The sequence below is a fragment of the Ovis aries genome, chromosome 13 (assembly GCF_016772045.2).
Source record: "Ovis aries strain OAR_USU_Benz2616 breed Rambouillet chromosome 13, ARS-UI_Ramb_v3.0, whole genome shotgun sequence".
In the NCBI taxonomy this organism is placed as follows: Eukaryota; Metazoa; Chordata; class Mammalia; order Artiodactyla; family Bovidae; genus Ovis; species Ovis aries.
The window spans coordinates 38,135,306-38,147,821 of record NC_056066.1 but is presented as its reverse complement, the minus strand read 5'-3'; the positions used below and the strand labels follow the sequence as shown (position 1 = coordinate 38,147,821).

The 12,516-nt window shown below is 45.4% G+C and overlaps 2 protein-coding genes across 7 annotated transcripts in view; one reads left to right on the top strand and one right to left on the bottom strand.

Moving 5' to 3' along the window:
* Positions 1-207, bottom strand: part of SEC23B (SEC23 homolog B, COPII coat complex component) — a 36,839-nt gene extending 36,632 nt beyond the window's left edge. For 4 of the 6 annotated variants that reach the window (XM_015099655.4, XM_060397487.1, XM_015099657.4 and 1 more), the window contains exon 1: positions 133-207. The gene's annotated coding sequence lies outside the window, so the exon portion shown is untranslated. Of the gene's footprint in view, positions 1-114 lie in introns of all 6 variants that reach the window. The other 2 variants (XM_015099656.4, XM_015099658.4) reach the window with 1 other exon arrangement.
* A 5,250-nt stretch (positions 208-5,457) lies between these two features.
* Positions 5,458-12,075, top strand: RBBP9 (RB binding protein 9, serine hydrolase). The gene is made up of 5 exons (XM_004014293.6): positions 5,458-5,614; positions 6,897-6,939; positions 7,678-7,783; positions 9,628-9,713; positions 10,085-12,075. Exons 1-5 carry the CDS (start codon positions 5,516-5,518, stop codon positions 10,309-10,311), a joined length of 561 nt encoding a protein of 186 aa, XP_004014342.1. The 5' UTR covers positions 5,458-5,515; the 3' UTR covers positions 10,312-12,075.
* Positions 12,076-12,516: the final 441 nt, after the last annotated feature.

Below are 12,516 nucleotides of genomic sequence, written 5' to 3'. Positions count from 1 at the left end.
CCTCAGTTCCTCCGCCTGCTGGGAAAAGGCCTCGCCCCAGGAGTAACCCACCCGCCCTCAGCAGAGACTCTTATCCCAGCTCTAGGCCTCCCATCACCTGTGCTGCCCGCTCACCTGGCCCAGGAAGCTCACCTGGCCGCAGCCTTCCGCAACCACAGCTGCTAAAAGCCGGGCTCCGGCTCCAACCACCAAGTCCACCTCAGCTCTAAGCCGATTGGTCAGCAGCCTTGTGCGTCACTCTACGGCGCCGTCCGCTAGCCAATCAAACAAAGCCTGGGGGCGGGAGAGAGGAAGGAAGACACTCAGACAGGCTACGCCGCCATATTGAAACAGGGCAAGCCAGACGCGCTTCACGCCTCAAAATCACAGTTCCTCAGAATACACGTTTTTCCACGTTCAACTCTAAACCCTTCTGCCTCACGGAACACAGGCGCCTACAGAACTGTTTTCTAGGCGCAACTTGGGCGCCTCAGGAGCTCGCCGCCGTCCAATAAGACGCCCGCTCCCTTCAGTGGGAAGTCCCCCTCATCACCTTAGATACCGGGAAGCGAGAATGATGACGTCTGGTCCCGGAAGAGGGCGGGGCTGCTCGCAGAGGAAACCGAAGTTGGACGGAAGGAGGTGTCGGCACGCACGAGGGGGCGGAGCTAAGGGAGAGTGGGGTGTGTGCGCGCAGGAGTCCAGTCGGTGAACAGAGGTATAATTACGGGTATTCTTTGTCTTGTGGGTGTTCCTGTTCTGGTTTGCGCAGGTGCATTGAGGCTCTCTGCGGGGCCAGGCATTAGTAAACAGTTCTTGTCTATCCCTGTCATCCTTCCACGAGAAGGTGAATAATTGGGAGCTGTCGTAGTCAAGCATTTTAAGAGATTAACGAAACTCCTAACGGTTAGGACGCAACTTTCTACAACCACCACTACCGTTTTACCCCCTCTAAGTGGCAAAAAGGAGCGCGTTTGTTAATCTAATTCAGAGATGCCGCCTCTGTGTAGCATATAAGAATAAGCAAAATTATATAACTTTAAAACTATTCTTAGATCATAGCAAGGCGTCCAAGAGTTAATTAGCTCAAGTTAGTTCAGTTCGTTTCAGTCGCTCAGTCGTGTCCGACTCTTTGCGACCCCATGGACTGCAGCACGCCAGGCTTCCTGTCCATCACGAACTCCCAGAGTTTACCCAAACTAATGTCCATTGAGTTAGTGCTGCCATCCAACCATCTCATCCTCTTGTCCCCTTCTCCTCCCGCCTTCAATCTTTCCCCAGCATCAGGGTCTTTTCAAATGAGTCAGCTCTTTCCATCAGGTGGCCAAAGTATTGGGAGTTTCAGCTTCGACATAGTCCTTCCAGTGAACACGCAGGACTGATCTCCTTTAGGGTGGACTGGTTGGATATCCTTGCAGTCCAAGGGACTCTCAACAATCTTCTCCAACACCAAGTTAATATTAGCACAAAGAAATGACCAACAGATCATAGAAATAAGTTTCAAGTTGATGTACTGTGAAGTTACTGTTAATGTGAAAAATTTTCAGGAATTCCCTCACCATCTAATGGTTAGGACTCCCATGAGCTCACTACAGAGGGCCTAGATTCAGTCGCTGGTTGGGGAACTTAGCTCCCACAAGATAACGCAAATTCTATTCCCCTACGTAAGCCAATGAGAACAAAGCTCCTTTAAGAGATGTAGTAATCTAATTTGTTAGAACTCTCTAAAGTTACTTGCAGAAAAAAAAAGTTGAATAATGGTTCAGTTTTATTGAACAAATTTACAATTTTCATGTTTCTAAACCATTATGTAAGAGTAATGTTAGGGGTTTTTTTAAGTAATTAAACTGGTGTAACTAGGATGTTCAAATCAATTATTCTCTGAGTAAGGAGACACAATTAAGGTAATACACATTTGTGTTATATTTCACAGTGCAAAAATTTTACCATGTCCAAGCTCATGCTGCTTGCCCACACAACAGGCTAATAAATCGGGAGACTACTTGTTGGGGCAAAGAATAGCAACTTTAATCTGAGAGCCAGCAGAGCAAGAAGACTGGTTCCCACCAGATTGAGAAGGGGATGTGTTGATTTCTTCTTTCCTGCACCCATTCACTGGTGGGTCTGGTCAGGATGTTTCCTGTGAACTAAAGAAAGGTATTTTAGCTTAACACACAAGCATGGGAGGCAGAGTTCCTAAACTAGATCATTATGGACACTTTAAGTTTATAGACGAAATCCCTTTAGTGATTAACTTGAAGCAAAAGCAGTAGAATACAAAGTTTAAAGTAAAAGAAACAAATCCAATATTGAGTCAGGTTTATTCTTCTCTTTTACAGAAAGACATAGCTGGTTTTTTTTTTTTTTAACCAAACATTGGAAGACTATCATTTGCCAAAAATTTTCTTGAGTTATTTGAACCTGGATTCCTAGTACTAGAAATTTCTGTAAGAAGGATTTTTTTTCAACCTATCATATTTAAAGTATTAGAAATTTATTTATTTTAGGAATTTCCTTACTTTAGGAATAGTGAATTTTAGGAATAGTTGATTTATGTGACTGTGTAGTTATCTTGATAAGTGTGGGAAGGAAGAAAATTTCCTCTGTTCTTCTAGGTTCTTCTGGCTGGCTGAAAAATTAAATCAACATGAGACATTAGCAGGAGAAAATGAAACAAAAATTTAATAACATATACACAGGGGAAAGACCAGGTTAACTAAGTAACTTATCAAAATGTTTGAAACCCTCACCTTAAAAACCATCCTCAGTTCAGTTCTTTTCAGTCGCTCAGTCATGTCTGACTCTTTGCGACCCCATGAACCGTAGCACGCCAGGCCTCCCTGTCCATTACCAACTCCCAGAGTCCACCCAAACCCATGGCCATTGAGTTGGTGATGCCATCCAACCATCTCATCCTCTGTTGTCCCCTTCTCCTGCCCTCAATCTTTCCCAGCATCAAGGTCTTTTCAAATGAGTCAGCTCTTCACATCAGGTGGCCAAAGTATTGGAGTTTCAGCTTCAACATCAGTCCTACCAATGAACACCCAGGACTGATCTCCCCCAGGATGGACTGGTTGGATCTCCTTGCAGTCCAAGGGACTCTCAAGAGTCTTCTCCAACACCACAGTTCAAAAGCATCAATTCTTCAGCGCTCAGCTTTCTTTACAGTCCAACTCCCACATCCATACATGACCACTGGAAAAACCATAGCCTTGACTAGACGGACCTTTGTTGACAGAGTAATGTCTCTGCTTTTTAATTGCTATCTGTGTTGGTCATAACTTTCCTTGCAAGGAGTAAGCGTCTTGTAATTTCCCGGCTGCAGTCACCATCTGCAGTGATTTTGGAACCCCAAAAAAATAAAGTCTGACACTGTTTCCACTGTTTCCCCATCTATTTGCCATGAAATGATGGAACCAAATGCCATGATCTTAGTTTTCTGAATGTTGAGCTTTAAGCCAACTTTTCCACTCTCCTCTTTCACTTTCATCAAGAGGCTCTTTAGTTCTTCCTCACTTTCTGCCATAAGAGTGGTATCATCTGCATATCTGAGGTTATTGATATTTCTCCCTGCAATCTTGATTCCAGCTGTGCTTCCTCCAGCTCAGCGTTTTTCATGATGTACTCTGCGTATAAGTTAAATAAGCAGGGTGATAATATACATTCTTGATGTACTCCTTTTCCTATTTGCAACCAGTCTGTTGTTCCATGTCCAGTTCTAACTGTTGCTTGCTGACCTGCATACAGATTTCTCAAGAGGCAGGTTAGGTGGTCTGGTATTCCCATCTCTTTCAGAATTTTCCATAGTTTATTGTGATCCACACAGTCAAAGGCTTTGGCATAGTCAAGAAAGCAGAAATAGATGTTTTTCTGGAACTCTCAACTAAAGACTAAAGAGGATATTGAGGGTGTGGAGTGAGTTATCAGACGTCACACAGTAAATAAGGGCAATGTGGTTGGGCAGATTAAACTCACTGCCTTCTTCATTCATAACTTTTAGAGATGTGGTCATCCTCTTCCTAGTACAAGGAGGGAGACAACCTACAAATGGAGATACTTCTTACAAATATAAATATTTCTTACAAGTACAAGGAGGGAGACAACCTACAAATGGAGATACTTCTTACAAATATAAATGTTTCTTACAAGAGGATAATTCCTACTGGCTAATAGTTTTTCCCAAGTCTGCTGTTTCTTAGAAAATAACCAGCTTAAAATAATTAATACACCAAGAGACATATTTGAGGGAGGCAAATTCTATTCCCCTATGTAAGCCAATGAGAACAAAGCTCCTTGAAGAAATGTAGTAGGCTGATTTGTCTCTAAAGTTAGTAAACCATTTCATTCACAACAAAAGTTGAAGACCTTTCTTTTTCAAAATATTTATATCTTTCTTTCATTTTTGGGTGCACTGGGTCTTCATGCTGTGCCTGGGCTTTCTCTAGTTGCAGTGAATGTGGGCTGTTCTCTAGTTGTGGGACACAGGCTTCTCAGTTGCAGTGGCTTCTCGTTGCAGAGCGCAGGCTCTAAGCGCATGGGCTTCAGTAGTTGCGGCTGGCGGATTCCAGAGCACAGGCTCAGTAGTTTTGGTGCATTGGCTCATTGCTCCGCGCCACATGAAATCTTCTTGAGCCAGGGATTGAGCCCATGTCCTGTGCATTGGCAGGTGGGCTCTTATCCACTGAAACACCAAGGGTGTCCCCAGACCTTTCTTGGTTACAGCCATGAAGACACAGACATGAACAGAATGTAAAACAAAGAATGTTGTCTGCTATCCATTTCTACAGGGATCAGTCATGAGCCACTGCAGCCTCTGATCTACAATACACCCTGAGAAGAATTCAGTACAAAACCCAGGATGAAACATTAAGTGTTTTGGATGGACAGGCCCCTAGACAGGCTAGTGAACACAAGTTAATGTGCTTGATACACACTTAGGCCAAACAATATCTAAACATCAGAGCCCAGAGTAAAGTTTTATTGACGGCCATACAAGGTAATGAGTGGCTCATGCCCCCCCCCCACCAAACCCAGAACTCCCCAAAGGGTTTCAGCAAAGCATGTTTTTTAATAACTAGACTTTGAGTCCTAATTCTCTCCCCCCCCCCCCCCCCCCCGCCATTCCCCTGCTGCTATTGACTGTTATTGGCTGATACTGACTATTCTACTAAGAACCATTTTGAAATCAGGAATCCTGAACTAATAAAATGGGTTGTGTTCTGCTTTCAGGAAATTAAAACACATTTTTTTATAGAAATATTAGTAATTTTAGGTAAGAGATAACACATTCTCGGGATACCACACTCTGTTCCAAATAAGAGGGGGTTGGGGGGATGGGAGCGCTAGTGGTTTACATCTGCTGGATCACCGCAAGATTTGCGGCGCTTCCAGTGGAGCAAGTGGACCAGCGGCTCACAGGGATACACGTTTGCCACCCCGGAACTACAATTCCCAGAATCCCACGGGGCAGGCTCCCCTGTTGATCAGGCTTCCATGTTGATCAGGCTCCCCTGAGCACCACAGGTCTGCTGCACACATGGCTGCTCCCTGCAAGGCGGTGATCATTCCGGGGAATGGGGGCGAGGATGTGGCCACCCACGGGTGGTACGGCTGGGTGAAGAGGGAGCTGGAGCAGGTAGGAGCCGCCCCGAGCTGCGCTGGGAGAGTCGGCCTGGCGTCGCAGGGCGCCCCGCTCCCACCTCTTCGTGCAAAGCCCTGCCACCCTGTCTTAGATTCTGCAAGGAGGGCTGGAAATTGGGCTGGTGAAGCAGGCTGGAGGGCTTCTCTGAGACTAGAGTCCTAGCTTCACCTCTAGAAACTAGAGAACGCCAGCTTCCCGTATCTTCTGCAGGTTCAGCTAATTTTACCTGTCTCCTCTGCTCTCTGCTTCAGACTTTTAAATATTTTAATTCATAATGTTGATATATACAAAGGATGTACGTAACACGTGTGTTCATCCTGAAGCACGATGTAATCAATACCGGAGAGTCCTGTCACCAAGCTGAAATCTAGAACTTTCCCAATACCTTCAGAGCCATCTGTATGTCCCTCCATCCCATTTCCCTGCCCTCTGAACCAGTGAACCAGTGAAGTTGTTCAGTCGTGTCCGACTCTTTGCGATCCCACGGACTTTAGTCCATTCCTCCATCCATGGAATATTCCAGGCAATTGTACTGGAGTGGGATGCCATTTCCTTCTCCAGGGGGTCTTCCACACCCAGGGATAGAACCCAGGTCTCCGACATTGTAGGCTGACGCTTTACCGTCTGGGCCACCAGGGAAGCCTGTTTTTAAATTTACTCCACTGGGAAAAAAATGTGCTTTTCAACCTCCATATGTATGCTTTAAACAATACCTTGGTAAATTTGGCTTGTGAGTTTTATAACAATGGCATCTGTGTGTTGTCTTCTGAAGGCTGAATTTTTTTTAAAACCCTCTTCCGTAATTAGGCAATGACTGTTTCCTGAGTTGCCAACCCCTAGAGCAGGTCTAGAATAAAATCTCAGGCTTGTGGCTGAGAGCCACGAAGGAGCTAGAAAAGCTGTCCAGGAGGATGGGATCTCCCACTCTCTGTACCAGCTTTGTGTGCCACCTCTTACCTATTCCCTGGAGCATAGTCGGATTGGCTCCAGGTGAGTTTGTCTGGAGCCCTCTGTCTACATATACACCGGTGGTGATAAATGGAGATCTGTAGATGCACATATAGAGAGCTGCAGAGCTGGCTGGATGGAGAACTACTGACAGGTGGCAGTTCATGAGGAGGGACTGTTTGTTCATATTTAACCCACTTCATTTCATAATAGAAGTAAATACTTATTGAACTGATAAAGCTCATATCAGGTGTCTCATTTCTTATTAGCCATTACTAGTTGTAATTAAGCTCCTTATAATAGTTTTTCTTTCCCCCTCATATTGTAGATACCTGGTTTCCAGTGTTTGTCTAAAAATATGCCTGACCCAAGTAAGTTTTTTAAATCTATCTTTAAAAAGCCTCCTCTTGTTGGGTTTTGATCTTGCCATTTTCTGGTAGAGAAGCTGAAGGGAATACATACCTCAGGATGAATGATGGCAAGTATTTGGGGGGAGGAGGCTACAAACCAAAGGATGTGATAGAAAGTTCTAGGAGGAGCAAGAAGAGCACCCAGGGTTAGTAAAATTTAATTTTCAACTTTGTAAGCAACTTGATTTTCCCTTCTATAAGTCAAATATTTTCAGGCAGAATTCATGGGTTTTTCATTTGAGGCAGAGATGTGACAAAAGTTATAGCATCTCTATGAGATCCTAATATTAGAAAATGTAACCTTGCCACTTTTGTTCTGAGCATGTCTGTGACTTGTCTCGGGAATTTCCTTCTTGGAAAGAAAGAGTATATGTGGACGTCAACTTGAGAGACAATATCGTCAAGAGGATTTCTGTTTTTTAGTTGGAAAGTTTACATTAAAACTTCAGAGGTGTATTTTTTCTTTAGTATTTCCTTACAAGAACATGGTAAAAAAAAATAAAAACAAAATTATTTACCCAAACTACAGACTTCAGTCTTTCCAACAGCAATACGGAAAACTTTGACTCCGTGAAAACAGCCTCATCCCCTGTTGGGGTCCTGCAGTTTACGGAGCAACCCTGTGTTAGAAGGGTGGGCAGGATTGAACTAAGACTGCCCCTGTTGAGTGACAGACTCTTCCTTTCCCCTGAACCTCAGTCACAGCACGAGAGAGCATTTGGCTGCCCTTCATGGAGACGGAGCTGCACTGTAACGAGGAGACCATCATCATTGGCCACAGCTCCGGGGCCATCGCGGCCATGAGGTTTGGTCCTTGTTGAATGTCAACCCCTTCCCCTGCCCCTGCCATGGGCTCCAGCCATGCTTGCCTGGGAAATAGCTGGTGCATGTCTTAAGTTTCCACCGCAGAGGAAACACTGCTGCCCTCAGAAGTGGTAACATGATCTGTCCTAATTCCTTCCTGGTTTGGTTAGTGGATTAAAAAGAAATTTAATCCACTCAGACACAGATACAGTGATCCTTTTAAAACATGAGTGCCTCCAAACCCCAGCAGCTCCCGACCCTCCCAGAAGAACGTCTTGGCCTTCAACACCACCTCCACCCATGTCATCTCTGCCATCTCCCCCGAGCTGCCCCCAGCCTGGCTTACAGACCTCACCGCAGTCCTTGAACACTCTGAGCACACGCCTTCCTTAGGCCCATGCTGGCCACTGTCCTACCTGGACTTAGTCCCAAGACAACCTGCGTGGCCTTCTCCTCTCCTAAGTCTCTACTCCACGTCACCTTCCAGTGAGGCCTTCTGGAATCACTCCCTGTGAAACAGCAACCTCACCTCACTGAATCTTACCCCCTTTATATCTGTGATGCCCCTTATTATCTATAGCACTTTTTATCATCTGACATCCTATTCATTTCTTGTCTGTCTCCTACCACTCAAATGTAAACTCCATTAGGTGGGACTTTGTTATTCTGACACTGAAACCCCAGTGCCTGGAGGAGTACCTGGCATATGGTAGGTGCTCAATAAATCCCTGTGGAAGGGTGGAGGCTGTTAACCACCCCCACCCCCAGCCCTCGGGGTTCACGGGCACATCCCTGCTGGCTTCTAAGGCCTAGAGTAAGGACAGAGCTGGCTGAATAGCCTGGTAGGGTTGGGTTTCCTCCTTATTTGTGAGGCTGGATGACAAAGGATTATTGTTTTGTGTGGCCTCTTATCCCACTCAGTCTCTCAGGATGTCTCATGAATTGTTTGTCAGAGAAATCTTGCCAGGTTCCATAACCTGTGAGCCACACCTGTTGAAGCTATGAGAATGCTTTCTGATGTGGACCTGCAGAATCATGGTACAGTCATAGTGTTCACAAGCTGCAAGGGGTTGTCTGGAAAATGAAGAAATCACTTTACGCCAAAATTTGTACCAACTCAAGGCCAGCTGAATTTTTCTCAGGCCACTGCTCATAACCACGTGCCTTCTTTTAAAGGCAGGAGCCCCTTCCTGAGCCCAGTCTCTGCCCAGTGAGGGAACTATCTACACAGTCAGCTGAGTGTCTGCTTGCCGGCACTGTTTGAGGGAACAGGGCCAGAAACAGCAAGAAGGCCCAGACCTGCTGGGGGCGGGGGGTTGGGGGGGGACAGATGTGACACAATGCAAACGGTTAACAGCACAGAGTGGAGCATCGTGCAAGAGGCAAGGTTCTGCAATAGGACACAGACCACCCGCACCCATCACCTGGGCTGGGGAGGTGTCATGCCTTAGAGTGCTGATTCCTGGGCCTTGCTCTCAGTCCTCTGAATCAGATGCTCTGGGGCCGAGCCACGGAATCTGTGTGTTAACCAACCAGGTAAAGCCAGTGTGGGCTGAAGGTGGATGCACCCACACATCGAGATGAACGATTACACTTGTTATGCTTATTCCAGGCGAGGCCTGCACTACTTTGAGAACTGAGTAGAAGCTCAGGTAGCCCAGGTGAGGCAATTGCCTGCTGGGCACCTAGTTCTTCTGCAGTTTGCTTGCTCTTTTTCATACCAAGCTCAGCAGCCTGCACCACGTGCTTTCTGTAAGCTGAGTCAAGTGACTGTGGGTGGCTTACTGCCTTTCTGGGAATTACATTTAACACTAGACTTAAGCTACGTCATTCCTGTCTCTCCAGGTACGCCGAGACGCACCGGGTGTATGCTATCGTGTTAGTGGCTGCGTACACATCTGACCTGGGGGATGCGAACGAGCGTGCCAGTGGTAAGTCTGAAGGCAGAGACCCTGGGGAGAGCCCCTCCTGTAGTCAAGGGGCTCCATGATAAAATAGCACTGTCTTCTGACAGGCTAACAAGACATCTAATCGCACATGAGAAATACCCACCACCCATCTTTAGATATAAGGTAGGCACTTAGAGCGGTGGACCAGCTTGTAATCCACGATCTAGAACTGAGCCCCTGAACCACACCCTCCCTCTTCACCAGTAGCCATCTACTGGCTTCATCTTCAAGCCCTACAGATCAGCAGACTCACAGTGGGGTTCGGATTCTTCAGGTCCCTGCTGTGGTCCTCCCTAGAGCAGCTAGGGTGGAAATGGTCCACGGCACTGACAGGCTCGGGGCTTTTCTCACAGGCTACTTCAGCCGGCCCTGGCAGTGGGAGAAGATCAAAGCCAACTGCCCTCACGTTGTGCAGTTTGGCTCCACCGATGACCCTTTCCTTCCTTGGAAGGAACAACAAGAAGTGGCCGACAGGCTGGAAGCCAAATTGTACAAATTCACTGACCGCGGCCATTTCCAGAGCACAGAGTTTCATGAACTGGTTAGTGTAGTCCGGTCCATGCTGAAAGTACCAGCGTAGACAGGATGGTTCCTGCTGTCTGCGTAACAACATGAGAGGAGGGCAACTATCAGATTGTTAATAGTCAACAATCTCTGTTATCACATGAATACTGACACATAAAACAGATCCAATTAAGGCCCAAAATGCCTAAAAAAACAAGTTTCAATTTTTAAACAGCATTTTCGTTCTCAACAGAATCTACATCTCCTCAAATTGCTATGACCTAAAATATTCTTTTTCCCACTTGGTAAGGGACAGCGGACAACTTAACCACCCTTACCTGTCCAAAGTGAGTAAGGCAGAAACAGAAGCTAGGTTTCCTGACCCCCCAGTTCAGATTAAAACAGGTTTCATGTTACGTTGAAGAAGCTACACTGCTCTCTGACATAAAACTTTTCCGTTTTCGGGGAAAGAAAACATGACTAAGGGTCCAGAATGTTGGTGAAGAGCTCTGAACGCTCTTCAGTTGGGAGCTGACCCCAGATGTTAACCCAGACCAAGTCCTTCCCCTTTGACCCCTGACCCCTCATCCTCAAACATGTCAAGAGGGACACACAAGGAGGTGGAGGCAGGGGCGTGCAGGGGCAGGTGGTAAACATGAGAAGGGTCAACTGGATCGGCGAGGATCAGGCCAGATCTCTGAGGGCACCCGGGCAACGAACAGGGAGAACTCCTGGGCCCTGTCGCCATGTGGGAATTTGCCAAGATATTGCCAATCTTTCTGATTTTTCAAGAAAAACAAATTTATATAGTGGGTTTTAAATTTAGGGACTATTGTGTGTGTGTGTGTATATATATATATAATCCATATGTACATGAATTATGTTCAGTCCACAGACATATGGGTTATGTTAGTTGGCAACTACAGTGTAAATAAATTTACAAACACTGCGAGACACAAAGTCCAGGCCATCCCTGTGTGACCTCTGCCTTAGGTATTCACTTACCCAGGTGCTGTAAATTTTTCTCTGTAAAGCCTGAGAAAAGCATGAGAAACAGACATCATGTCAAAGGACAAAGTCATGGCAACAATTTGGATTCTGTTAAATATTTTAAAAAATGATCTTTCCATGCCTCAAGTTTTGCTCTGTAGAGTGCTCCACCTTTCAGTCTCCATGGGCCTTGAGATCTCTTTTAGCATCATTCCATAATTTTCCTTCTAATCACACTCCCTCAAAAAACCCTTTCTCATTTTCCAATGTTTTTTGGCTATGATGATCCCTAAGATTTGCCTCAAACACTTTCCAGTAAATTCACACCAGACATTTGCTTCAGTAATGTGAATTCCCACTATTTACACCTCCTGAAGATTCAAAGGTGTCATCTGAAGCTGAAGAGTCTTGATTTCTAAATGTGCTTTTAAAAAGTCAGGAGACAAATCTAAGCTTTCAGCAGTAACAACCTTGGGGGGCTGGGAAAATTGGTAGCTATGGTATGGTGGACATCTGTTGTTTACTTCCTACAGCCAGGGAAGTTCTGAGTTTGCTGCGCTGAATGTGTCTTTTACAACTAAAAATAAATGATGAGTTAGTGAAAAGCAAAGTAGATAAATCAGTTGAATAATTCTCTTGAGAGAGGTTGTTTAGCACTGATATGGCCAAGCCTGTAATCAAAGTTTGACTCTGTTTGAATTATTTGGCAGTAGTAATTGTTCTATGTACGCTATTTCTTGTTTTCTGCAGTCTTTTCTTAAAAGTAAAAACTTATACAAGTAACAGTCCATAATACTATGTTGTACTCTTTCTCTGTAGAAAAAAGCAAATACATACAATTCAGAAATCATTAACTTTGCTATTCTTCATTCCTATAAAAGTAACTTGAGTTTAGAGCCATCTGGCAGTCCAGTTGTGCCACTCAGCATGGCAGCCAGTAGCCACGGGGAGCCAGCAGGACAATGTGCAGTTCTTCATTCATGGAAGCCACAGTGCAGGTGCTCTGCCATCATGGGTGACCAGCGGCTGCCTTGCTGGACAAAGATACAGAGCATCTCCATCCTGAGAGAAGGTTCTCCTGGACAGCACTATGCTAGAGCATGTGATACATTCTTCCCTCACCCACCACCACAGTCGAAGTGACTCCACTGAGTTACTTTTGATTGGTTTGCTTAGTTAATCATGATAAAAATGACTGCCCCATAAAACTTACTCATCACCAAACTGAGATCAGAGAAGTCACATGACAGAATCCCACATGAAGTATTCATTAAAACTATCAGATCGCGGC

Bases quoted from the DNA above. Each gene is read 5' to 3' on its own strand.
- RBBP9 (XM_004014293.6), top strand. From the start codon at position 5,516: ATGGCTGCTCCCTGCAAGGCGGTGATCATTCCGGGGAATGGGGGCGAG. The intron at 5,615-6,896 runs GTAGGAGCCGCC...CTCATATTGTAG, and splicing joins TGAAGAGGGAGCTGGAGCAG to ATACCTGGTTTCCAGTGTTT. The intron at 9,714-10,084 runs GTAAGTCTGAAG...CTTTTCTCACAG, and splicing joins TGCGAACGAGCGTGCCAGTG to GCTACTTCAGCCGGCCCTGG.